We start from the raw sequence: 22,486 nt of genomic DNA on the forward strand, positions 1-22,486 counted from the left end.
GAGCTGAGAACAAGCAGTCTGGCATCATCTAGGAAAGTAGATTGACGCCGGGCAACCTGAACGAATCCTGGTCGGGCAAGATGACATGATCAGGCGTGACCAGGACGGATCAGGTGTCATGACTGTGCAGCCCATTGACACCTCGAGAAGCTTCCTGTCCGGTGCTGTTCTGCTTGCTCTCTTGCACTCGCGACGTCGAGCCCGCTACGACGACTCGTCCATAAGACGTAAGGGCCGACAACGAGAGAGGAAGTGGGGGAATGGGAACGCGTCCTCGTCGGGGACAGCTTTTTCGCGGCTGTCTACGCGTTTGTGCGTCGGGCCGTACAGGACAGCGACAACACGAACGTCTGACCACCGATCCTGAACTGTCGTGTCCCGAGCAAAGACGGATACATGGGTTGAGAATACATGTTGGAGTGAAAAGAAGAGGCATGCAGCATTCCCTTCGCGAGTCCTAACTCGATCAGGTAATATCAACATCCTTGACCGCAGACTGACCGTTCCTGATCCAATGCTGATCAAAGCAGCAGAGCATGAAACCGGACAGCGATGCGAGCCAAATGGATGCCGATGACGGTATGATCTCAGCCCAACGTGTCTAGTCGGTTGTGCAGATGCTCACAAGGGTTGCTTGTGCATCCATACGACCGACCCGAGGATTTGCGATTTCACCACCGCTCAGTCGAAAGACCAAGCGACAACGAAGTCACAAATCAGACAACGCAAGCACCCGTAGCTGATGCCAAACTGATTGAGTTTGGTCTTTGTGAGGCTTGACGACCGCCTTGCGTCCGACGAAGACACGACAAGGGGATGTAGCAATGAAGATCGGGTCCAGCTGGTCTCTGCGTGATGCGAGATTCTTGCGGCGTTCGGAATTTGTCGTCTTTGGAGATCGGGATCGGATGTTCCGGATTCGTAGCGTTGATAGCGTCCTCGAAGTCGTGTTTTCAAAGCAAAGGCGGGGCGTTTTGCACCACAGCCAAAGTCAAATCAGGGGGAAAGGCGTCGAGCCACAAGATGGGGAAAGAGAGATGACCTTTCGATCGAGTGTGGGTGGAACTTCGCTTAGGGAACATACCTTATGTAGACACACGTGTGCCGCTGCATGTCGATCTCGTACCCATCCGTTCGAGAATCCGCTGTTTGCAGCGGTGGGATGGGGATTTGGATAGATTGGGAGACTTCAAAATAATAACGTTCAGAGCCGGATACTAACTTGAGGCGAACCAGTTGAGCGTGAGAGGGAATACACTTTGCGTTCGAAGACCCGAGAGGAAGTCGTTGGTGTTGCGGACACGGTAGCCGGCGTAGAGGCCGACCAGCATGAAGCCGCATAGCGTGGAGTAGACCAACGCGTTTGCTTGGTGTACTTCCAACATGATTGAAGCGTGGATCTGCAAAGGTGGGAGCAGATGAATCGACGGGTGGAAGATGGTGGTGATGAAGCAGAGGATGGTGGCGCTCGAGTGAATCAAGATAAATTTACGGTTTCGGGCGCGCTGCTGCAGACTTCCAAATTGGGCCAAAATCGAATACAGCCTTGCCCCGCCAGGACGCGAGTAGAAAGAAGAAAAGTTGTTTTTTTTCGGGCGCTGCAGGGCTCTCTCTATATTGTAGCTCGATGTTATCTGCAGGAACGAAACGCGAATCGATACGAATCGCCTTGACCGGTGGGCACCTCACCTCTTTCCAAAACCCACGTTATTTTTGGCAGACGAGAACAATCGAAGCAAGAATCTTCTTGTCCGCCTGAGTCCGTATTGATGTCCCACAGCGCCGCTTTCTTCAGCATCTTGCATCGCTGCTCACCCTCCTTCCTTCTGTGCTCAATCAAGCAATCGTTGTATACTCCTCACTTCATCGCACACAACACACATCTGAAACATGTTTGTCTCCAGAGAAAAAGTGTCCATGTATGAGCTTGATCCAAAACATCAAACCGTCTGCCAGCTCAACTGCCCCAAACCGCCCGCAACGAATTATACTTGCTTTCGCCGATAGCCTTAGTCGTACCCCTCCCACTCATCTTGACCTCACTCCCATCGGCGCATCTCCACGTCCCCATCCCACCTTCACCGAACGCCCCCATGATGGTCGGATCCAAAGCCACCTTGTCCATCATCTCTCTCATCGACTCCTCCTCCCCCTCCTCTTTCGCTTCAAAGTTTGAGAGAAGTCGAGTGCTGAGACGCTTGGACTTGGGCGAAGGTTGAGCACGCATCGCCGTGGGACGCACTAGCTGCGGTGCTGGTAGCGCACCTGGTTGCAACACCGGTTTGGGGAGCGGACGCTTTTCCGGTTTCCCCGCCTGTTCTGGTGATCTGGAGAAGACGGGTTTGGGTGTGGATGTGTTGAGGAATTGCACTGCGGTGGAGGTCTTCAGCGATTCGGGCGTGCTGCTTCCAAAGGTGGCTGCGATCGAAGTCACGCCGGGAGATGTGGGCGAGGATGTCGTTGTCTTGTTGCTGAAGTCCAGTGCCGGCGCTCCACCGGTGGCTGAAGTTCGGGGTTTCGGTTTGAACGTCGATGTGTTGGAAGGCGAGGCAGACCGAGGCGCTTCCGATTGCGGTGCAGCCAGGTTGGGTGACAGTGCCGCATCGTCGTTGACGTCTCCGGCGATCTTGGACCACAGCTGTGTGACAGATGCAACGCGACCGCCCCTGCCGCCACGCGCTGAGCGTACATCGTACCCCCCAGCTTCATCCTTCGTAGACGTTGGCGCCGCCAAAGTCTTTTCCACACGCGTCGGGATGCCTACCTCGCGAGAAGCGCGGCGTTCAGTGCTGACCTTGGCTGCGGGGACGATCGCTGGGATCGTGGCTTTGACGTTGCTACCCGTGCCAGCAAACGACTGCAGACCAGGTCGAGGCCACGATGGTGACGATGTGTGGCCGTCGCGTTTGGCTTGTTGGAAAGAAGACGACGCTACGGATGAGTTCGGAACAACAACAGCAGGAGCCGGTGCAGTGGACCCGAGACCCGACAAACGACGACTGATGGGATGCTCCTTCAGAGCTGTGCCCGACTTGCGAGCAGGTCGAATGTCCGAGCCATCAACCAGCGCTCGCAACTCAGCCGAGAGCTGAGGCACTGGCTCGTCGTCTACCGCTGCGGCAGCCGAGTGCTTCGACGAAGCGAGATCGGCCATAGTGTGAGATTTAGGCATCTCGCCGGCCGACATCTGAAGTCGGGAAGAACTGCCGTCCCACATCGGGTTGATCACCTGCGAGGGCGAGCGATCGGCGAAAGAGGATCGGTTTACGTCGCCACGCGAGCCCGATGCGGCTGTTGCTTCGTCCTTCCGCATCACGGATAGCACAGAGGCGCTGGGTGTCTGGGGCGTGTCCATGAGAGAAGCATTCGGACTCGAAGGGTTCGAAAGCCATCCATCGATGCGGTGAACAGCTTGCGCTTTCAGCACCAGGCGGTCTCGGTCGCTCGTCCGGCCGGGAGAAGCCAAGATCGGCGCTGTCGTTTTCGACGGCACCGACGGAGCGATCGAGCTTGGCGCGTGGCCAATCGCAGCATGGATTCGCTGGATCGGACTGCTGGCGATGCTGTTCGCATTGCGCGCTTTGATCCGCTCGGATTCGAGCCGAGCCTGAACAGCTGCGGCTTCTGCAGCTTGACGCGAACGACGTTCGCTCTCCTCTCGCTCTCGTCGTTGCTGTTCCTCATGCTTGCGGTGCTCCTTCTCTTCCCGCTCCCTTCGCCTCGCCTCCTCCTCCCTCTGCATGCGCTCCATCTCCGCCCTGCGCTCAGCCTCTTCCCTCGCCCGCTGCTCTTCCTCCTGTTCCCTCAACTCGCGCTGTCGCCTCGCCTCTTCCGCAATCCTCTCCCGCTCCAACCTCTGCTGTTCGGCAGCCCTTGCACGTGCAGCCTCCTTCTTCGCCGCCTCCTCTTCTACCGCAGCTGCCTGTCTCGCCTGCTCGGCCAGCAGCTGCCTTTGCCTCTCCTCTGCCGCTCGCGCTTGCTCTTCGGCGCTCTTGCGCTCTGCTTCTTCTCGAGCCAGGGCTGCAGCGCGCAGCGCGCTGTTCCTGCGCGATCGTGTCGAGTCGTCAAACACGGCGGGTGCGGACGAGAGCGGGCTGGACGTGTAATCGGCTCGACCCACGTTGGCAAGGGTGACGGCGGCGGCGCGTTGGGTACTGCTGATCTTGGGCGTGGTGGAGCGTACGAGGTTCGTCTCGAGCGCATGCAGGCCCATTCCTTGGGAGGAAGATGTGCGTCTCAGTGACACTGTCGATCGAGCTGCTGCCGGTTGGTCCTCGCTCGTGCGTCTGACATCCATAGAAGGGGAGTCTTGTTGAGATTGAACAACGTTCGCTGTTGAGGCCTGCACAGGAGCTTGCACTTCTGCGTCGTACGCAGCAGGCTGACTAGTAGGCACCTCTGCAGCAGCACCGCCCTGGAAGATCTCGCTAGCCTTGAGCCTGAACGTTCCTGTCGAAGAAGCATGCGACGTCTCGCTGCGCCGGCTAGTCGAAGCATGCGGCGTCGTTTCCGGAGCTGCGGTCGACACTGGCTCTTCGTTGGCCTTATTGAATGCCTCCTCATCCGGTTGCATCCCCATAGCGATCATCTGCCTCTTGACCTCCTCTTCATCCTCCTCCGCCTCGGCCATAGCCTCAAACTGCTCGATGTTGTTCCGCGACACGCTGTTGCCTTTGGTGCCCTTGGCACCCTTGGTTCCCGTCTTGCCGATCGTAGGGAGCTTCGACATGGTCTTGATCGTGCCCGCCTGAGACTCGCTGTCCTCTTCGATGGTGGCAAGACCAGCAATGGGAGGCGCTCCGCCAGAGTACATGGGCATCGATGGCTGGGGAGGCGGAGCAGAGAATTGCTGAGTGCTTGGACCGGGAACGACGATGCTTTGCGGTTCTGGCATGGGCGGCAAGGTTTCTCGTGGCGCATTCGGATACGCCACTTGCGGAGGTAGCGCACCACCGTATGGTCCTGCAGCAGGGAGCGAGGCTCGACGGTCGCTGATAGCTGCAGGTTCGATCTGAGGGAAGGGCATAGCAGAGTGGTGAGGGGAAGCCGCGGCAGCGACAAAGCTTCCCTGGTGTGCGAAGGCAGCAGGTCCAGGAGAGACCGACATGGCTCTCTGCGAAGCCATCCATGCCGCAACTGGATCTACGTGCTGTGCAAAGGACTGGGAAGACGCCACGTTTTGCGACATGTCAGGAGCAGCACTGGCGGATCGCTGTAGAGCATGACCTGCAGCAGCAGCTGGAGGCGACATGAGCCTGCTTGCGTTCCAGCTGTTGACCGTCGGGTCCCATTGCAGATGGCCATCGGGACCCAGCGCGAAAGGTTGAGCTTGGCTCGGTAGCTGAATCATGCCTGGCGCAGTACTTGCGGGTCTCAATGGACCTGCAAGATGTGCGGAGCCGGACATGACAGGAGCCGGAGACCAGCCTCGCTCCGCGGCCAGACGCTGCATCTCAAGCATGCCTGCGTCCATGTGGGGATGAGGCTGCGGGCGATGACCATCATGAGGATTGTAAAAGTGCGGTTGAGGGTGCTGAGGGTGGGCATGTCCGTGCGAGCGGCCCTGAGAATGGCCGATGGACGAGTTGGGACGCTGAGGCATCGAGTGGAGCGGTGGACCAGTGTGGAGATTGTCGAGGGTCGGCTCGACCGGATGTTGCGCGCTGGCGGTGTGTGCGACGTAGATGGGAATCTCGATGGTCAGATCCTTGGCAAAGGAGCCGAGAAGAAGGCTGACAAACGCAAATGTCCGCACCTCGAACAGACGCGTCTTGCGGATGGTTCGCAGATCCCTCGGAACATCGACAGCGACAGTGCAAACTGACTCTGCATCGGGTACAAACTCGTACTCGCGACCCTTGAAGACCTGGTCGTGCACGACTTCTGTGATGCGCGGTTCCAGCGACAGCTTTTCTGGGCTGTCGTGAAAGCCTTCAACGCTGCCGACGGGGAAGATGAGTCTCCGTGCCAGGGCAACCTTGATTCCGCTGAGGTGTCGTTTGGTGTTGTTCTTAATCCCGCATCGGATGAGGAGCTGACCGCCTCCCCAGAAGAGCTGCTCTGTCACGCCCGCTTCTAGCCAGACAGGGCCGTTGCCGCCCATGAAGAGGCGAGTGTCTCCCACCGCCTCGACCGGCTGGCGAAACCGAGGATGGAGTTGGTCGGACCACTTTTCGAGCACAAAGGCCTCTCTGCGAGCAGTGACGATCATCTTTTCGTCGTTGTACCACGTCTGCACGGTCGCCTTGAGACCATACCGGAGCGATGCGTTTCCTGCAAAGGTAGCGCAGGATGGTGCTGAAGCAGGCAGACGAAAGCTGAAGGGGAAAGAGGTTCGACCTTTTCTTGCGGTCCAGTATCCATTGATGGGAGCAGCTGGCAAGACGGCGTTGGACGGAGGCAGCTTTTCGCCTTGGAAGACGGTGCGATTGTAGAGGAAGAGCTGAGTAGCTGCGTGGTCGCGCGAGGTGAGCTGCTCGACGGCTTCGAGCTCGATGGCGATCTGGCCGATGCGAAGTCTCTGACCTGTTGTGCACGTCAACTCGACTTTGCCGCCGATGCAACCGCCGGCTTCGAAGAGACTGCTGGAAAGGATCACGTCGATCTTGACCTTGGGATGCTTGCTGACCATGTTCATGTGATCCTGAGTGCGGTCGCGATGCTCTGTGGGATCCTCGAGCCCGCCGAATTCAACATCGTAGCGAGATGGGACGCGAGTTGTGGGTGAGACTGATTGAGCACGCGAAACGGGTTGCGAGAGAGGGACGAGAGCGTGATCGAGCGAATATCCAAGGCTATCGATTTCGCTGGGCGGTGGAGGGAGACCGAGCTCTGGCTTCCAGGAGAAGGAGTTGCTGTGAGGGAGACCGTGCTCGTTTGGCATGGGGGACCGTGGCTGGTCATAGGGCTGGTGATACGCGTGTTGGTGGTACGACGCAGCTGATGCTGGACGACTGCCCGCGAGTGGGCTTGGAGGAGCGAACATGTTTGAGAGAGATGATGTGTTCTCGGTGGGTGGGTGGGTGCGCGTACGCTCGTGATGATCGTGATGCTCGTAACAGGTATTGCTTTATCGCTGATGATCTGCTATGGTGCTTGCGTGACGGGGTCGTGAACGTTCGTAACGGGTGTTGTTTAGGTTAACACATCAAGTTACGATGTGCACGTTAGACTCGTTGTGTCCGCACGCAAGCTCTCTACGGTCGGAAACGTCGAGAGAGCGACGTCGCAGCAAGTCGATGCGGATCGCAGAGATGGATGTCAGGAGTCGAGAAGGAACGTTGGCAAGAGGACAAAACAGCGGCCGCCGTGTAGGCCACAGTCTGTCGGGAGAGAGAGGCAGCCCAATGTGGAACGCAAATCAACTCCGACGCACAATTTGGCAGCTTTCGCAGCTCGGTTGTATGTGAACCCCTATTTTGACAAACACTGGCCCTGCAACCTCGTATTTTTCCACTTTTCGACGCATCAACTTCTCCCTTTTTTCTGCCCCTTCTCCACAGCCGAGCCAGAGAGCACAGAGACCAACACTCAAAAAGGCCCGAAAGTGAGCGGGCAGGACCCCTATCCAATTTACCGTAACCCTACCGACGCCCCGGTGACGCGACAGCGCGACCGTCTCTGACGTATGACGTTCATGGTCATGGTCTTGCTAGCCACTGTGCGTTCAGGTTACCATTTCGTAGGAATACGTCTGGCTCAATCAGATAGCGTTTGGCTGCGCCGGAGACAGCACGCTGGGTTGCAGTGGACATCTTCAGACGAGAGGTCTCATCTGGAACTCATCTACCTCCCGGCGTTCGACCAGCCTCATCGTCTCGCCTCTGCTACTCTGAGGTGCTTCTACCCTCCAGCTCTCCACTACAGCAACGTCTGCTCACCCATCCTGAGCCGACTCACAAAATCAGGCGCATCTCTGTCCGGAAAGCCAAATCTCTTCGAGGCAAGAGCAACAAAACATCACAACGAGGAGATAGAGAGAAAGAAACGAAAATACAATCTGCTTTTTGGGAGGGGGAATGTTGCAAACGTCAGGTGACGCATTGTGTTCGCAGAACGTGGTTTTTGGGGATGGTAACTTCGTGCCTTCCGAAAACGTCCCGCGATCCACACAGGCTTGTGCGGCGTGGAACGGACGAAAGGCAGAAGGATCTGGCAAGAACAGCCAAGTTTTGTTGTCAGATGAGGCATAAGAAAACAAGGAGCGTCTTGTAGAGGTTTGTGCGTAGAGGCGCAGAATCCGCTATTTGAACAGCTCGTCGAGCATCGCGTGTCGACGACGGCGTTTTTTGCGGATCGCCTACAATCTCGCTAGAGCAGCAGTTTAAGCAAGCGAGGGGAAGGCGCTCTGGTCAGCCAGGTTGACCGAAGCGTTGCCGCCACGACCACCACGGCCACCACGGCCACGACCAGCGCCACGCTCACCGCGAGGAGCGCCACGGCTGCCACCACGGGCACCGCCACGGCCGCCGCGCTGAACAGCGGGCTGGCTGAAAGTCTGCTCGATCTCGAGCACCTGCTTGCCCTCCTTCTGGGCGCGCGACTTGGCCTTCTGCGTCTTGGTAGCCGCAAAGTACTCGGCCTCCTCCTTCTGGTGCTTGGAGAACTTGGAGTAAGCAGAGTCGTCGGTGGCGACCTCGCGAGGAGCCTTGCTCTCAATGTTGAGCTTCTTGCCGGCCTTGGAGGCGAGGTACTGGTCGAGCGTCATGGTCTTGTCCTCCTCCTCCTCGGGAACCTTCTCGGCCTCAGCGGGCGCAGCAGCGACAGCGCCGGCCTCGGCGCCCTCAGCCTTGGCGTCAGCCTCGGCCTTCTGCTCGTTGTCGAGCTCCTTCTCGCCGTCCTCACCACCCCAGCCCTGGGCGACAGCCTTTTGCGAGTCGACGCGGTCCGTCTGAGAGTGACGGTCGAAAGCACGGCCTCGGGGAGCACCGCGGCCACGACCACGGCCACCACGGCCACGGCTCTCGCCGTTGCGGCCACGGCCGGCGCGGGCGTCCTTCTGCTGCTCGCCTTCGACGGCGTCAGCACCGGCAGCGGCACGGGGAGCGCCGTTGCGGGCACCACCGCGGCGCTGGTTGCCGGCACCGGGGATGTTGCGCTGGGGCTGAGCGGCAGGAGCGGGCGCGGCAGCCTTGGCGGGAGCGGCCCTTGGGGCGGGGACGTCGTCGTCGTCTGATGCGTGCGTGCGCATATGAAAACAAGTGACAAGGCGAGATGATCAGTATTTGCGTCGCTCGTAGATGTAGTGGTACGCAGGCCTGAGGGAAGCGGAGTGAGGCATCGTTGCTCTGCCTGTCGACCAAATGAGCCACGTCTTCCTAGTTGGTGAATCTCGGCGGCGCAGATGCCTCGGAGCGTTCCTGCAGAAGAAGGGTACTTACCACCAAGGATGGCGAAAGGGTTCTTGTTTGCGACCGACATTGCGTACGGTCGTCTTTGATCCTTTCAGGCGTAGACTGCGAAAGTGAAATCGAAGGAGGAAGGGTGAGGAGCGTGGGTGTCAGTGTGTGATGTCCTCGAATGTTGAGATGCGTGCATCCTGCCGAAACTCGAAGACACCCGGCGGAGAGGGTAGGGTCCACAGCGGTCGGTGGCCGACGTCGAAAGTGACTGGGGCGAGGACATGTTCGGCTCTTCAACCTGGACAGTCCGTCGTCTGAGCCATGGTACTTCTTTGCTGCTGGATCTCGTTAAGCTGATCAAGCACATGCCTTGTCCGGTGTAGCTATAAGGACGGTGAGCTGTCCTGCTTGGTTGCAACCGACGGAGAGCGTTGCTATGTGACTGCGAACGACCATCAAGCGCAAGCCTCGTGGCAGCAAGGGTGTGTGCACCGTATGCCGATGCTTCGAAACCGAGGCGACAAGCTAAATATGGCTGAACGTCGACCGAGAGACTGCCCATCCAAACCGCTACGGTGTCTAGAGCCGGATGTTGGATCGAAGCTGACTGGAAACTAACCTTCTAAAAAAGGAGCGGGACGCGGAAAGTCTGAACAGAAGTAAAACAGAGGGTCGCAAGTTGGACGAAGAAAAGCGAATCAAGACGGAGAGCGAGTCAGTCGGGATGTTGCAAGGCGAAGCCAGAAGACGGCTGGAGTCGAGACAGTGCAAGCAGAGATGAACGAGGCTGAAGAGTGTCGGTGTGCATCAGTGCATTGGACAGAGCGGTGTGCCAAAACTTTCAGACTGAGACGGAACAGAGGTGCGAAAGTTCGATCACTGTGCTGCCGTAGCTGAGCTCCTCTTCTGCAAGGAGTGCGCGAAAGACATCGCAGTATGTGCGAGAGGAGGGAAGCTGTTGACGGCGATGGATACTTCGAGCAGTCTCTGAAGTCGAAGAGCGAGCTGCGAGCATCAATGCTCTGCGAAGCGCCGTCAATCATAGCTATTCCGCAAGTTGAGGCGCATTGTCGGAACCACGTCTGCCAAAACGTTCGCTGCTGGTGCTGCTGGTGCTGCTGCTGCTGCTGCTGCTGTCGAAGATGCTGGTGCCGCCGAAAGCATGAAACGTACTTTCCGTAGTAGGAACTAGATGCAAGAATGCGAGGACACCGGTAGAGAAAGGGTGAAGAAAGGCGAGAAGGTTGAAGCCGCGTAGCATACGATGCTCTTTGCTGTCCATGGGCCTCACACACACACACACACACACTCGCTCACCCGCTCACGAACCGACGACGAGCAACGGCCAAGCCCAAACGCTGTTGCTTGCTTGCTTTTGCTGGCTCTGCTGTGCTCTCCCTCCTCCTCCTCACTCTCCCAAGAGCCATTGTCGGCTCGTCTGCCATCTTGCTGTTCTTCTGTTCAATTTGCAACCTCAGAGAACGGCGCTCTTCTTCTCTCTCCTTGTTCAAGCCAGAATCTGCGCTTGCCTTTCTTCGCTTCGAATACAATTTCACGGCTACAGTACGATTTGACTTCAAAATCACCCGAATTTGTATTCGTCTTGCCAGAGACTGCTCGTCTGCAAGCTCGTTTTTCTTCCTCGCTTTGGCTCTGCTTGCTCTTTTTTCCCATGTTTGACTTCCGGATGCGTTGCGGCAGCAGTCGATCAGGTTTTCTTCGTACGAGTCTCCCTCGGGTCGTGCGATCACCTTGGTGATGTTTGCGCTAAGTTACCATTGTTCTTACACGGTTGTGCGACAGACCACCGAACGTGTACCAGGCTTTGATGTTCCAATGCCACTTTCTATGTTGTGTCTTCGGACATGCTCGATAAATGTGCGACTTGCGGCTTGGTGATAGGTCGCACGATCACGCTCGTGGTTGCTGTTAGGCTGCGGGTCCGCAACCCGACATGACCGCAGCAGTTCGCATTTCGATTTTTGGACCACGAACTTCGGAACGCTCTAACAGCTGAGTGCTCATTTCTGCCTTGTTCGTATCGAAATGTCGAGGTCCTCTCATCATTGATAATCTGCTCGAGGTGGTTTCCTTTTCTCGTGCCAATCGCATTCGCACAGACGATGGGCACAATCCAAAAGACAATGAGAGGCAACACGGCAAGTTCAAGCCGATGATGATGATATTTTTGTGGTTCTTTGGCGAATCAACGCCGGGGGAACCAGCCCCTTTAAAGAGGTGACGCAACAGACGTTAGCGCACGAAGAAAGTACAAGTAAAAGGGGGAATGCAGGGGAAGCTTGGGGTCAAGAGAGAGGGCGAGATATGTAAAAAGGGGATCAACCAGCCGCGAGATGCGTCTAGTAGGCAGCCTCGGGCTGGACCTCGGCGGCGGGAGCAGCCTGGGCGGGGGCAGCAACCTCGGCGGGGGCGTTTCGCGACTCGGAAACGGGGGCGAGGATGGGAGCCTCCTCCTTGGGCTCGAGGATGGTGACGGCGTCGGGGAGCGGGAAAGGCTTGCCGGCACGTCCTTCGGGGTCCCAGCCCTGCATGATCTTGACCTTGATACCGAGAACACCCTGCTTCATGAGAACGTGACGAACAGCCTCGTCCACAAAGTCCTTGACGGGCTGACCGGAGTGGATCATGAAACCGTCGGTGAACTTCATCGACTTGGCACGAGCAGCACGCAGCTTACCCGAGATGACGACCTCGCAACCCTTGGCACCGGACTCCATGACGAAGCGGAGGACACCGTAGGCGGCACGTCGAACGGCGAGACCACCGAGCAGCTTGTAGCGCAGAGACTCGCACTGGGCGACGGCGTGCAGACCGCGGTTCTGCACCTTCTCGGCGTACAGCTCGAGCGAGTTGTCGGGGAACTTGAATCGCTTCTGGACGAGAGCGGTGAGCTCGCGAATGCGGCGACCCTTGTCACCAAGAACCTCCTGGGTGTGGGTGGCGCGGATGATGATCTCGGTGCGGGCGTGCGTGACACGGACCTCGCAACCAGAGTATCCCTCCTCGGAGAGCTCACGAGTGAAGAACTCGTTGAGCTCGGCGGCGAAGACACCGTCAGCGACAAACTGGAGATAAAGAAGAAGAGAATAGAGTCAGAATGCTGCTGCAGGTGAAGCTGTGATGGGTGGGATCAAAACACGTGTCGGCTCTCTCTCCTGTTGTGCTGTGCTCTGATGTGTGCAATCCCTGCGTCGCGAATGATGCTGTGTCATTTGCTCCTAACTCGACTGCTGCTGAGTCTGACCTTCACTTCATTGAGTGTGTCCCTCCATTTGGTGTATCCCTGTGACGGGTCGGGATGGCGTTGCCGGCTGGGAACGCTAGCCACTGAACTGAAATTTGAGACTGGAGTGTCATTCCTGATGCTGCCCGGCCGGCGTCAATACCAATGAGCAGGTGCAGTGTGGAAGGAATATCGGCGGCTTCGAACACTGCGTCGAGAATCTGCGAATTTAGTGGTTGAGCGACATTGTTGTGTGTCTCCGTGCTTCCGCGACGGACCACCCATCATGAAGACGGATGTTGTAGGTCGATCTCCCGCCATGACGCTCTGATATATGGATGCGATGCTGAGGCGGCCACGATCATTGTGTCGGAAATCTGCCGGTTGGGCCAATCAGGCATGATTTGGAGCCTGGACCATCTGGCCATTGAGCGTGCTGCCCTCTGTGCACATGTGTCGGAAGCCTCCATCTGATTGCTTGGACAATCCGTTTTGATGAACTCGATATGTCGTCGTCCGCATATGTCGAAATGTTGGGGCGGATTGTGCTGAACTCGTACGGCAGAGGTTGGGCGGGTTGCATCGCATCTAGCGTATTCGAAGAGAGAGAGTGACGGCGGTGTGTTTCGATGTCGAGCGAATCCTTACCTTTCTCTTCTTGGAAATGTTAGCGGAAGCCATCTTGAAGATATGTGTGGTGGTGGAAGAGTGGTAGCGTCGACGACGATCTGGAATGGTTGAACCCCGCCCTGCTCGGACGCTGTGGCACACTCTGGCGCTGACACGCTGCAACTGCTTACCTGCGTCAAGGATCTGGGCTGGGCTTCTTGCGCGCCAACCGTCTCTTGCTCGAGAATATTCGCACCTCGACGTGAACTCTGCTAGACTGGCGTTGAGCCTCGATGTTCTTGCTCGGCTTGCTCAGCGCAGTACCGGACTCGCCCTTGGATGCTTGCATGGGCGACTCACGCAAAGTTGGAGCCCGAGAGGCCCAGACGAGACAGCAGAGCGACAGGATTCAGGAGCGTTTCTAAGGGAGCAAAACCACATCGGCCGAAGGTCACGTGTATCTCCAACAGCTCAAATCGGATTTTCATGTGAGATCACGATAAAACTCTTTTTTCAACAAGTTTCAATTTGGTTGTGGTATAAGTGCCGCCCTAACAAAGTTTTAGAAACGCACGAGCCAGATTTTGGACTGACGTCGAGCTGCAGGGTCCATCGGATGTTCAAAGCTCTAATCTCAAAACCAGCATGCCTGGAGATCTGCGACTCAAGGTTGCGTAGCCGCTCTATCTCTGCAATCATCACCACATTTATCCCGCTGGTGTGCTGAAAGTCAACAATCACCACGACTACCATCTGCAAGGCCCTCAGCTACGCTCGGGTTCACTTCATCGTCATGGCTGCGATTCGCAAAGCTTCTCACGCCGGGAGCTGGTACACCGATGATCCGGAGGAGCTCGATGCGAGTCTCTCCGAATGGCTCTCCGATGTCGAAGACTCCACTCTGCCTTCGCCGCTCTCAGTCTGCTCGACATCCGCCTCCAGCAGCAGCACACCGCTTCCACTTCCCGTCCCTGCAAGTCGAGCCATCATCGCACCTCATGCCGGCTATTCGTACTCCGGTCCAGCTGCAGCCTACGCCTATCGAACCATCGACACCTCTTCCATTCGCAATGTATTCATCCTTGGCCCTTCTCACCACGTCTACCTCGACGGTTGTGCGGTCTCTGCATGTTCGGCGTACGAGACACCGTTAGGTAATTTGCGGATCAACCGCGAGATCACGGAAGAACTGAAAGCTACCGGAAAGTTCTCCACAATGTCGAAGAGCGAAGACGAAGATGAACATAGCATCGAGATGCACCTCCCCTACATCTACAAGGTGTTCGAAGGCAAAAACATCCAGATTGTGCCGATTTTGGTCGGTGCCATCAATACGAGCAAGGAGAACGAATTCGGCAAGCTGCTGGCGAAGTACGTGGAGGATCCCAGCAACTTTTTCGTCGTCTCGAGCGATTTCTGCCATTGGGGATCCAGGTTTCGTTACACGTACTACAAGCCTTCAGGATCGAGCCTCGCGACGAACCTGACGTCACGATCTTCGAGGGACATGTTGGAGTCCAAGCCGATCCACCAGAGCATCCGAGAGCTCGACGAAGCAGGCATTCTCGCCATCACCCATCCTTGGTCCCAGGATGGAGAGAAGACGGCGGAACAGGCGAGGTTGGCGTTTGCAAAGTACCTCAGCGAGACCAAGAACACGGTCTGTGGGAGACATCCGATCGGTGTACTGCTGAGCGCGTTGGCAGAGTTGGAGAGGTCAGGGAAGAGGTCAGAGGCCAGGTTCACGAGGTACGAACAGAGTAGCAAGTGCATGACCGCGCACGACTCGTCGGTCAGCTATGCGTCGGCGTTTGTTCGCTTCCGCGAGTGAATAGGATCGTCATCCTGCATATCGCACTTCTTGGCGATTCACGAGCTGATGGACTCATCGTGAGTGTCATGTTCATCACGCTCTTTTCAGTAGTCAGTCGAATCAATCGAACAATCTATCTCTGCAGACAATCGACAGGCAGAAGCACGCAAGAAAGCCGCAGGTTGAACGAATGCTTTGTGAAGCCCAGCATGTGTACAAGATGCAGATTAATAAGATGCGACAGCCACCTACATACCCTGCTGACCGGGATGCGGTTGAGCAGCCTGCGACTGCAGCTCTTGCAGCTTCTCGGCCAGCCTCTGCGCCTCATTGACGATCACCGCCTCGTCCACCCAGGCACCCTTGAACGTTTCGGCACGTCGCATCTCCTCCGCGGTGAAGCTCGACACGGATCCTCCTGCACCCGGGATCGGATTGTTGCCCAGGATCGCATCCAGATCGCGCGCCTGGCTGGCAATCCACGTCCGCAAGTGTCCCTGCGGATCCTTCGCAAAGGCAGCCAAAAAGTCGCGCGCACTGGCGCGGTTGCGGATCGTAGCCGCCGCTTGAGCGATCTTGTCGTCCAACTCGGCGATCTCCCGCGAAGTGGCGTCGTTGGCCGTATCGAACTGTGCGAGCACGTTGTGCTGCTTTTGACGGATGGCGAGATCCTCGAGATCAAGCTCAATGTCGTACGCCGTCGAATGCTTGTACTCGGCCTTGTCGGTTCGGACCCAGTACTCGATGACGATGGGCTGTGCAGGGTGAAGATGACGGTTGACGACTTCGGGCATGTGGTGGAAGTTGATCGTGTCCGTGTTGAAGAGCGAGCGCAGCGCAGCATCGCACTTGACCTTTTTCCGATCCGTCTCGTCCAGCAGCTTCTTCTCCTTGACGTACGACCAAAGCGCCGAGATGACGCCGGCACGCGACTCTTCGCGAATGTCGAGCAGCGCGGCCAGCTCGGAGGACAGCGAGTAGCGCTCCGGGGTATATGCGGGATAGAGCACGATCTTGACCTTGGTGGGGACATTGCCCTTGCGCTTGATCTCAAAGCCATCCAACGCTGGCTCGGCACTGGCAACCAGCGGTGCCTCCATGCCTTGGGTTCCTCCGAGACCGCCAGCTCCTCCTCCTGCCTGCATACCACTTGCTGGCGCAACAGAGGGCACGGGGCGGTGCCACTCGACGATGTTGCTGCCGTCCGGATACAAGGCCGGGTCGCGCATGAGTTCCACGACGCACGTCTTGATGAGATTGCTGAACTTGTGCGCGCCCGTGCGGTTGATGCTCGCCTGGGCAGAGAGAGCCGTGTTGGCACGCGACTTGAAGGAGGGCTCCAGCAGGCGACCCTCGATGCGGACCGTCCACGAAGGCACAGCGTCCTCCTCCTTGTCTTGGCTCGCATCCTTGTCGCCTTCGGCCTTGACCTCGGCTGCGTCGCCCGCCTCGGCAGATGGCGCAGAGTCCTTGGCCTTTTGCTTCTCGGCGAGCTGGAAAGGCTGGTTGGCGCATGTGTTGCTCAAGAAGATGCGCAGCGTGCGCTTGATCTTGGGAGGTCGCGAGAGACCATCGGTGAGCTCGGCTCGCTTTCTCGCCACTGTCCAGTCGAGATTCTTCTCCATGCGCTGAAGGTCCGAGTAGAAGGCTGACTCGGGCACCTGACGCTTCAGCGAGGGAGGCAGACTACGGTCGGTAGGTCGGCCGCGCTTCAACCCACGGAAGCCTTGTCCCACCAACACGTCCTGCGCGTTCTTTCGACGGAGGGTGTGAGCTTGTTGCTGTGCTTGTGCTTGCGCCTGTGCTTGTGCCTGGGCCATCTGCATTTGCATCTGCATTTGCATTTGATGCTGTGCTTGGGCTTGCGACTGTGTCATTTGGCCTTGTTGGTCCATCCTGTACTGAGAAGGGAACGATTGGTTCGGAGACGGGTATGGATGATAGTTGAATGCGTGTCGAAGTTGCGGATGCTCTCTTATTGCGCCGCGATGATGTGCACCAGTTGACACCGGATAAGGCGAGTGCGGTCCGAGCTGAGATGGATGATGAGGAGTAGCTACTTGGTGCTGCGGACGAAGGTACACCGATTGTGCGGGTACGATGTTTCTGAGATGGACGGCGGGTACAGCTTGCTGTGCTGAGTGAGCAAGCGATCCGTTCTGCGTCTGAAGGGGATGGTCTGCTACCTGTGATGCGACCTGAGCAGCGGGATGGACCAGCGCAGGAGTGGAGCCTGGAGGATAGCACTGTGTTCCCGGTGCAGGATGAAGGCTTCGATGCGTGTCGGCTGAACCTGGTGAGAAAGCGCCCAAAGTCTCTGCTGGACAGGATGCTCGCTGAAGGGGCAGACGCGACTGGTTGCGTGCTAGAGGGGAGCTAGGATAAGGGGCTGCGCTGTGAATGGAATGACCCTGAGCGACAAGCGGTGGAGCTGCTCGTTGTAGAAGCGAGCTGGCCGAATCCAGCGGTGTGGGAACGCCTACTCGGGAATCGGGGAAGGCAGGCTGCTGTGCGGTGCAGGCAGCAGCTGTTGCAGGCGAATCAGCAGATGACTTTGCGCGACGAGATGCGGCGGACGACCTGAAAGAGTTGCGAAGCGGTTGTATGCGCTTCTTTGGACTGCGCTGTGAGGTGGCGTCTAGCTGCGGTGACGATAAAGAGGGGGATGACGAGGGTGCAGGCGAGAGGGAGGATGACGACTCGCGTGTGCGACGATCGAGGAGCTGTCGTTTTTGCTGCCGTGAGAGGGCTGGCGGTGGTCGTGCAGGATGTAGCTGTTGTGGTGCGATGTCAGGACCTGAAGCTGCTTGCGGAGGAGATGCGGTCGACGAGGCGTGCTTCGATGTCGCAGCTGGGTGTGATGGTGTAGGGAAACGTGTGGAATTCGACTCTTGTGCTTGATGCTCGGCCATGTCGTCCATCCAAGCCTTCGCGTCGCTCTGGTCGAACGGCGAAAACAGAGAATGTAAGATCGCGCCGCCCGGCCCTTGGCTAGATTATTTGGCTCGACCCGCGTTTTCTGTCAAACGGCTTTGACAGGCTCTAGAGCGCGATGTGTTGCTCTTGCACCGGCTCTTTTTGCGCTTGTCTCTCTACGTTGACAGGCTCGCGTCGAGAGGCAGCCTCGCTAGAAGAAAGGCTCCGTCCTGCACAATGCCGCGGGTGACACGAGAGAGAAAGTCGAATCGACCGGAGTGTATACCGTTCAGCGCTTTTGCTCTGCTCAATGAGCCAAGATGTCTGTTGAAGGTGTCTCTCTAATTCGATAGCCAGCAAAGAGAGTCTCAGCACGATGGGTAAATTTGATATCTGCCCCTAAGTGATCGGGACCCTGATCGCGTGCGATGTTGGTTTGCTGAATGGTTTCCCGACTCAGTTCTGCTCGTTAAGACGATGATGTCGAAGCGCGCTTTTCGTTCAGGGGATAGACCCAGAAGCTCAATCCTGAGCGAGCCTTGTGATTCACGGCGATTGGGCCAGAAAGCCAGAACGAATTTGTTGCCTCCCAGAAACCAAGAGCGGACGAGGAGGAAGAAGGCCGAGCGTCAGGCTAACCGACGGACTTGCAGGAAAGCGACAGTCGGCGGCGGCAAGCGTCGAGCGAGCGAGGGAACGGCCGCTGGACGAGGGCAAGGGCAATCGAATCGGGGGCAGGTCGCGGCCAAAGGATAGATCGACCCGCGGAAGGGCCAAGGGGCTTCGGGGCTCGCAGAGGCGCGAAGGGCTTTGGAATGGTCGGAGAAGCAATTGTGACAGCGTATGGGTGAGGAGACAGCGGCGGCGATGACTAGGCGAGCTGCAAGGTCGCTTGAGGTGTCTCGGCGAGAGGCGCGTTCGTGGCTCGAATCGACTCAGCCAATGAAACGGACAGTCGCGTGTGGTGATCGAACGTCACTCGTGCGAGTGTTTCTTTCCCCCTTGACACGACACTCATTTGACGTTTGACACTTGATATCTTCGGTACCTTCGTCTCACCTGATCTGACAAGTCAAACGAATCCAGGAGACTGTCAGGAAGGCTATTTGACGGACTCGTGACGCTGTCGACGGGTTACAGAGAGCTTGACGGTAAGATCTGGCCGTGATTTAGTCGCTGTAAGCAAGCAAGCAAGTCGTGCTGTACAGGCGAATAAATTCCATCGTGTCCTCCACACTGTTTCGCCCAGCCCATCTGTACGTTGTCGATCCGGCCCGCGCACCGCACCAATTTCTCTGGAGAGTTGTGTGTTGGGACTGTCTGGTTTCTCTGGGGCGTGAAAAGTGCACGAGCAACTAGCGACATGCGCATGGACCTCCTCCTCAGCGCCGATTACCCCGCCGGCTCCCGTTTCTCCTCCCTACCTCTTCCCCACACCATCCTCCATCCTTACATTCATCCCGATTCGAAAGCTACATCACACATCATGTCTGCCGAAGCCAAGTTCAACAAGGCCGTCTCCATCGTCGGTTCGCTCCCCAAGGATGGACCTGTTCAGCCTACCCAGGATGACCAGCTCAAGTTCTACGGCTAGTATGTTGATCCCAGCTCGATCTCGAAGAGCCAGTCCTTTGCATTTTGAAACAACATTGACTCTGAACATCTCTTCTGTCTGATGTCGACAGCTACAAGCAGGCCACCATTGGTGATGTCAACACCAAGAAGCCCGGCATGTTTGGTAAGTCTTTGCTTTCCACAAGCTGATGAAACTTTGACGAAGGAACCTTGACTGACACTCGCCAATTTCGCTATTTGTGTTGTGGTGTTGGACGTGATAGACTTGACCGGAAAGTACAAGTGGGAGGCTTGGAACAAGAACCAGGGCATGTCCAAGGAGGACGCCCAGAAGGCGTACGTCGAGGCCCTTCTTGCGGTACGTTTTTTCCTCTCTCTCCTCCATTCAGGACTGATTGCCTCAATACTCACGCTGACCTTTTCGCACGCTTGGCCTGCTGCTTTCCCTGCATACAATGCGATCGTTGTTGACATTCACAGATCCTCAAGAAGCACGAAGGAGAGGGTGACTCTTCCGACTACATCCAGCAGATCGAGAGCGCTTAAATCTTTCCATCACCGTCATGTATTCGTCCTGATTACATCGGATCTCGGACCCTATACAAATGCCTTTGATCGTCCATATTGCCCTGTCAAACAGCAAGTGTGATCTTTGTGTCGCTTACAGTATCGGCGTCGACTTTTGCGGGAGAGCAGCTGTCGCACGATTTTAAAGCATAAGACCGGTCCTCACTCTTGACCATCGACCCACTGCGTTTGAAAATTGCCCTCCCAAAAAATGGAGGCTGCAAAATTAAGCCCTAAAATCGCACACCTTGCTGTCTACCTCACACGACGCCTCTTAACCTCCATTTAGATACCTTTTGTTCGATTGCGCACAGCAGCCAAAGCGGAACGACATGTATGGAGAAGGCGAGCGAGAGCAAGAAGGTGCGGGTCATTCCTGTGGTTGATTGATTTGGATCTGTCATTTCTCTGAAAAACATTACGACTGGGCTGCGGCGTCGAGCGCCTTCTGAGCAAAGAATCGCACATCGGCATCCGAGTCCTCCTTCAACTTCTCCAACGCCGGTGAGATCTTGGTCTTGATCACCTCCTTACCCTCGGGCGTCTTGACCAGCACGCTCGACAACACCTCGAACGCCTTGGCGACGTTGAAGCGAATGTTGGGGATGGGATCGCTCACCATGGGCAGCACCGTCTCCAGCACGTCTCCCGTGATGGCAGGTGTGTCGAGCGATGGCGCCATCGTGGTGATGGCAAAGATGGTCGTCATGCGATACAGATAGTTGGGATGGGTACCCATCTGCAGCACCTTGGGGATGATGGTCTGTCTCGCCCACTCGACGCCAAACACGTCCGTCAGCTTCTTGAGGTTGACAGTGGCAGCCTCGCGAATGCTGAAAACAGTGTCTCCGAGCCACGACATGCACAGGTTGCTCAGCTGCTCGTCGAAGAACTGCACGCCGAGCTGATTGGCCAGCAAAGGAATGTACTCGATGATGGCCTGTCGAACGCGCCACTGCTTGTCTTCTGCCAGCTCAACGATGGCGGGGAGCAGCGACTGCGACAGAAGGTCGATGCCGATCACCTCGTTCACTTGCTCCAACTTGGAGATAATGTTGAGACGCACGTCTGGGAACTCGTCCTTGAGCAGTTGGAGGAACAAGGGTAGCAGGTGCTCGATGGTGGCCTCCTTGCCGAGCAATGGTGCCAGGCCCGAGATGTGCATACCGAGCGCCGCGCGGACATGCTGGGAGTTGTCGCCCGCGAGGTCGCGGACACAGGGCATGAGACGCGCCAGGATGATGTCTTGGTCAACCAGCTTGGCGAAACCGGGGATTTGGCCGGCGCCTGCCGTTCGTACTTCGGCCTCGTTGTCCTTGAGCAAGTGAACGAACGCCATAACAAGCTCGTCCCGCACCACATCCTCACCCACGGCCGAAGCGAGCTTGACGAAGTGATCCGCAACCATGTATCGTACCCTCCAGCTCTTGTCCTGAACCGCGCTGCGGATGGACGGCAACAGATAGTTTTTGGACTCGTCGTGGTTGAGCGATTCGGCGATGGCGATGAGATCCTGCACAGTGAGCAGACGTACCGAGTCCTGGTCGTCCGACGAGAGCTTTCGGTAGAGCGGGATGATGTCCGAGACGACGAGCTCCTTGGAGAGGTTCTTTGCAAATGGGCCGAGATCACGGGCGGCGGCTCGTCGGACCATGGGGGTATCGTCGTTGCAGAGGGCAGTGAACATCTTGCGGAGCTCGTCTTGTGTGGCGGGCTTTGCTTTCGGGTAGACGGCAGAGAAGAGGGAGGTGGAGCTAGTTCGCGATGTGAACCAATCGCCGCCGGAGAGTCGCTTCAGAAGCGGGATGTAGTGCTCTTCAATCTGAGCTTCCGAAAGAACCTCGGCGATCTTGACGATCGATTCAGCTGCCTGTAATGATGTAAATGTGGGCGGAGTAGCGCGGAAGTCAGTGCTGAGTCGAGCAGACGAGGAGCAGGCCGAGACGCCGAAATATGCTCTCGACCTAGAATGCAAGCCCTTGAAGCGGTGTATTCGACGGCCAGAATGACAGCCGTCGACATGGCTGCGTTTGGCTGCTGCTGCTGTGTGACTTACCTTTTCACGGACCACGCTCTCCTCCACTGCGGCGAGGTTCTCGAGAGGACCGAGAAGGAGGTGTGCATATGATGGGCCTCCCAAGTATTCTACAAAACCGGAACCGAGCTCTTGTGCCAGAGCGAGCAGAACCTCGTCTTCGTCATCGAGCGAGTCCTGGAGGAATGGAATGAGCTCGTCACGAGCACGCTCTGGACCAAGCGCAAGAGCGATGGTGGAGATGCGGTGGATGGCATTCAAGCGCAGCGTGACATCGTCTGATTTGAGCTCATCGATGAGAATGGCGATGGGAAATAGCTGCTCGTCTGCCTCCATGTTGGCGTAGACTGGGTGTGTTGACTGAGATGCGGTGGATGCCGAGGAAA

General features: G+C 57.1%; 8 protein-coding genes across 8 annotated transcripts; 2 read left to right on the forward strand and 6 right to left on the reverse strand.

Annotated features, from left to right (window-relative positions):
- Positions 1–204: 204 nt before the first annotated feature.
- Positions 205–6,985, reverse strand: PHSY_005124 (hypothetical protein; the record flags this gene model as incomplete). Its single annotated transcript, XM_012335735.1, has 4 exons — positions 205–517; positions 1,085–1,145; positions 1,223–1,400; positions 2,117–6,985. The coding sequence occupies 4 exons, from the start codon at positions 6,983–6,985 to the stop codon at positions 205–207; spliced, it is 5,421 nt and encodes a 1,806-aa protein (XP_012191125.1).
- A 162-nt stretch (positions 6,986–7,147) lies between these two features.
- On the reverse strand, positions 7,148–7,644 carry PHSY_005125 (hypothetical protein; the record flags this gene model as incomplete). The annotated part of the gene is made up of 2 exons (XM_012335736.1): positions 7,148–7,322; positions 7,577–7,644. 2 exons carry the CDS (start codon positions 7,642–7,644, stop codon positions 7,148–7,150), a joined length of 243 nt encoding a protein of 80 aa, XP_012191126.1.
- A 679-nt stretch (positions 7,645–8,323) lies between these two features.
- Positions 8,324–9,190, reverse strand: PHSY_005126 (expressed protein; the record flags this gene model as incomplete). Its single annotated transcript, XM_012335737.1, has 1 exon — positions 8,324–9,190. One exon carries the CDS (start codon positions 9,188–9,190, stop codon positions 8,324–8,326), a length of 867 nt encoding a protein of 288 aa, XP_012191127.1.
- A 27-nt stretch (positions 9,191–9,217) lies between these two features.
- PHSY_005127 (40S ribosomal protein S3) lies at positions 9,218–13,543 on the reverse strand (the record flags this gene model as incomplete). Its single annotated transcript, XM_012335738.1, has 6 exons — positions 9,218–9,257; positions 9,381–9,455; positions 10,317–10,529; positions 10,659–11,108; positions 11,784–12,427; positions 13,451–13,543. 6 exons carry the CDS (start codon positions 13,541–13,543, stop codon positions 9,218–9,220), a joined length of 1,515 nt encoding a protein of 504 aa, XP_012191128.1.
- A 444-nt stretch (positions 13,544–13,987) lies between these two features.
- Positions 13,988–15,025, forward strand: PHSY_005128 (protein tag-253; the record flags this gene model as incomplete). The annotated part of the gene is made up of 1 exon (XM_012335739.1): positions 13,988–15,025. One exon carries the CDS (start codon positions 13,988–13,990, stop codon positions 15,023–15,025), a length of 1,038 nt encoding a protein of 345 aa, XP_012191129.1.
- A 230-nt stretch (positions 15,026–15,255) lies between these two features.
- Positions 15,256–17,928, reverse strand: PHSY_005129 (hypothetical protein; the record flags this gene model as incomplete). Its single annotated transcript, XM_012335740.1, has 1 exon — positions 15,256–17,928. One exon carries the CDS (start codon positions 17,926–17,928, stop codon positions 15,256–15,258), a length of 2,673 nt encoding a protein of 890 aa, XP_012191130.1.
- A 1,358-nt stretch (positions 17,929–19,286) lies between these two features.
- PHSY_005130 (hypothetical protein) lies at positions 19,287–20,044 on the forward strand (the record flags this gene model as incomplete). The annotated part of the gene is made up of 4 exons (XM_012335741.1): positions 19,287–19,516; positions 19,609–19,661; positions 19,762–19,856; positions 19,979–20,044. The coding sequence occupies 4 exons, from the start codon at positions 19,287–19,289 to the stop codon at positions 20,042–20,044; spliced, it is 444 nt and encodes a 147-aa protein (XP_012191131.1).
- A 439-nt stretch (positions 20,045–20,483) lies between these two features.
- PHSY_005131 (protein phosphatase 2a 65kd regulatory subunit) lies at positions 20,484–22,436 on the reverse strand (the record flags this gene model as incomplete). The annotated part of the gene is made up of 1 exon (XM_012335742.1): positions 20,484–22,436. The coding sequence occupies one exon, from the start codon at positions 22,434–22,436 to the stop codon at positions 20,484–20,486; it is 1,953 nt and encodes a 650-aa protein (XP_012191132.1).
- Between the last annotated feature and the right edge of the window lie 50 nt (positions 22,437–22,486).

Source organism: Pseudozyma hubeiensis, assembly GCF_000403515.1.
Source record: "Pseudozyma hubeiensis SY62 DNA, scaffold: PHS47, whole genome shotgun sequence".
Classification (NCBI taxonomy): Eukaryota; Fungi; Basidiomycota; class Ustilaginomycetes; order Ustilaginales; family Ustilaginaceae; genus Pseudozyma; species Pseudozyma hubeiensis.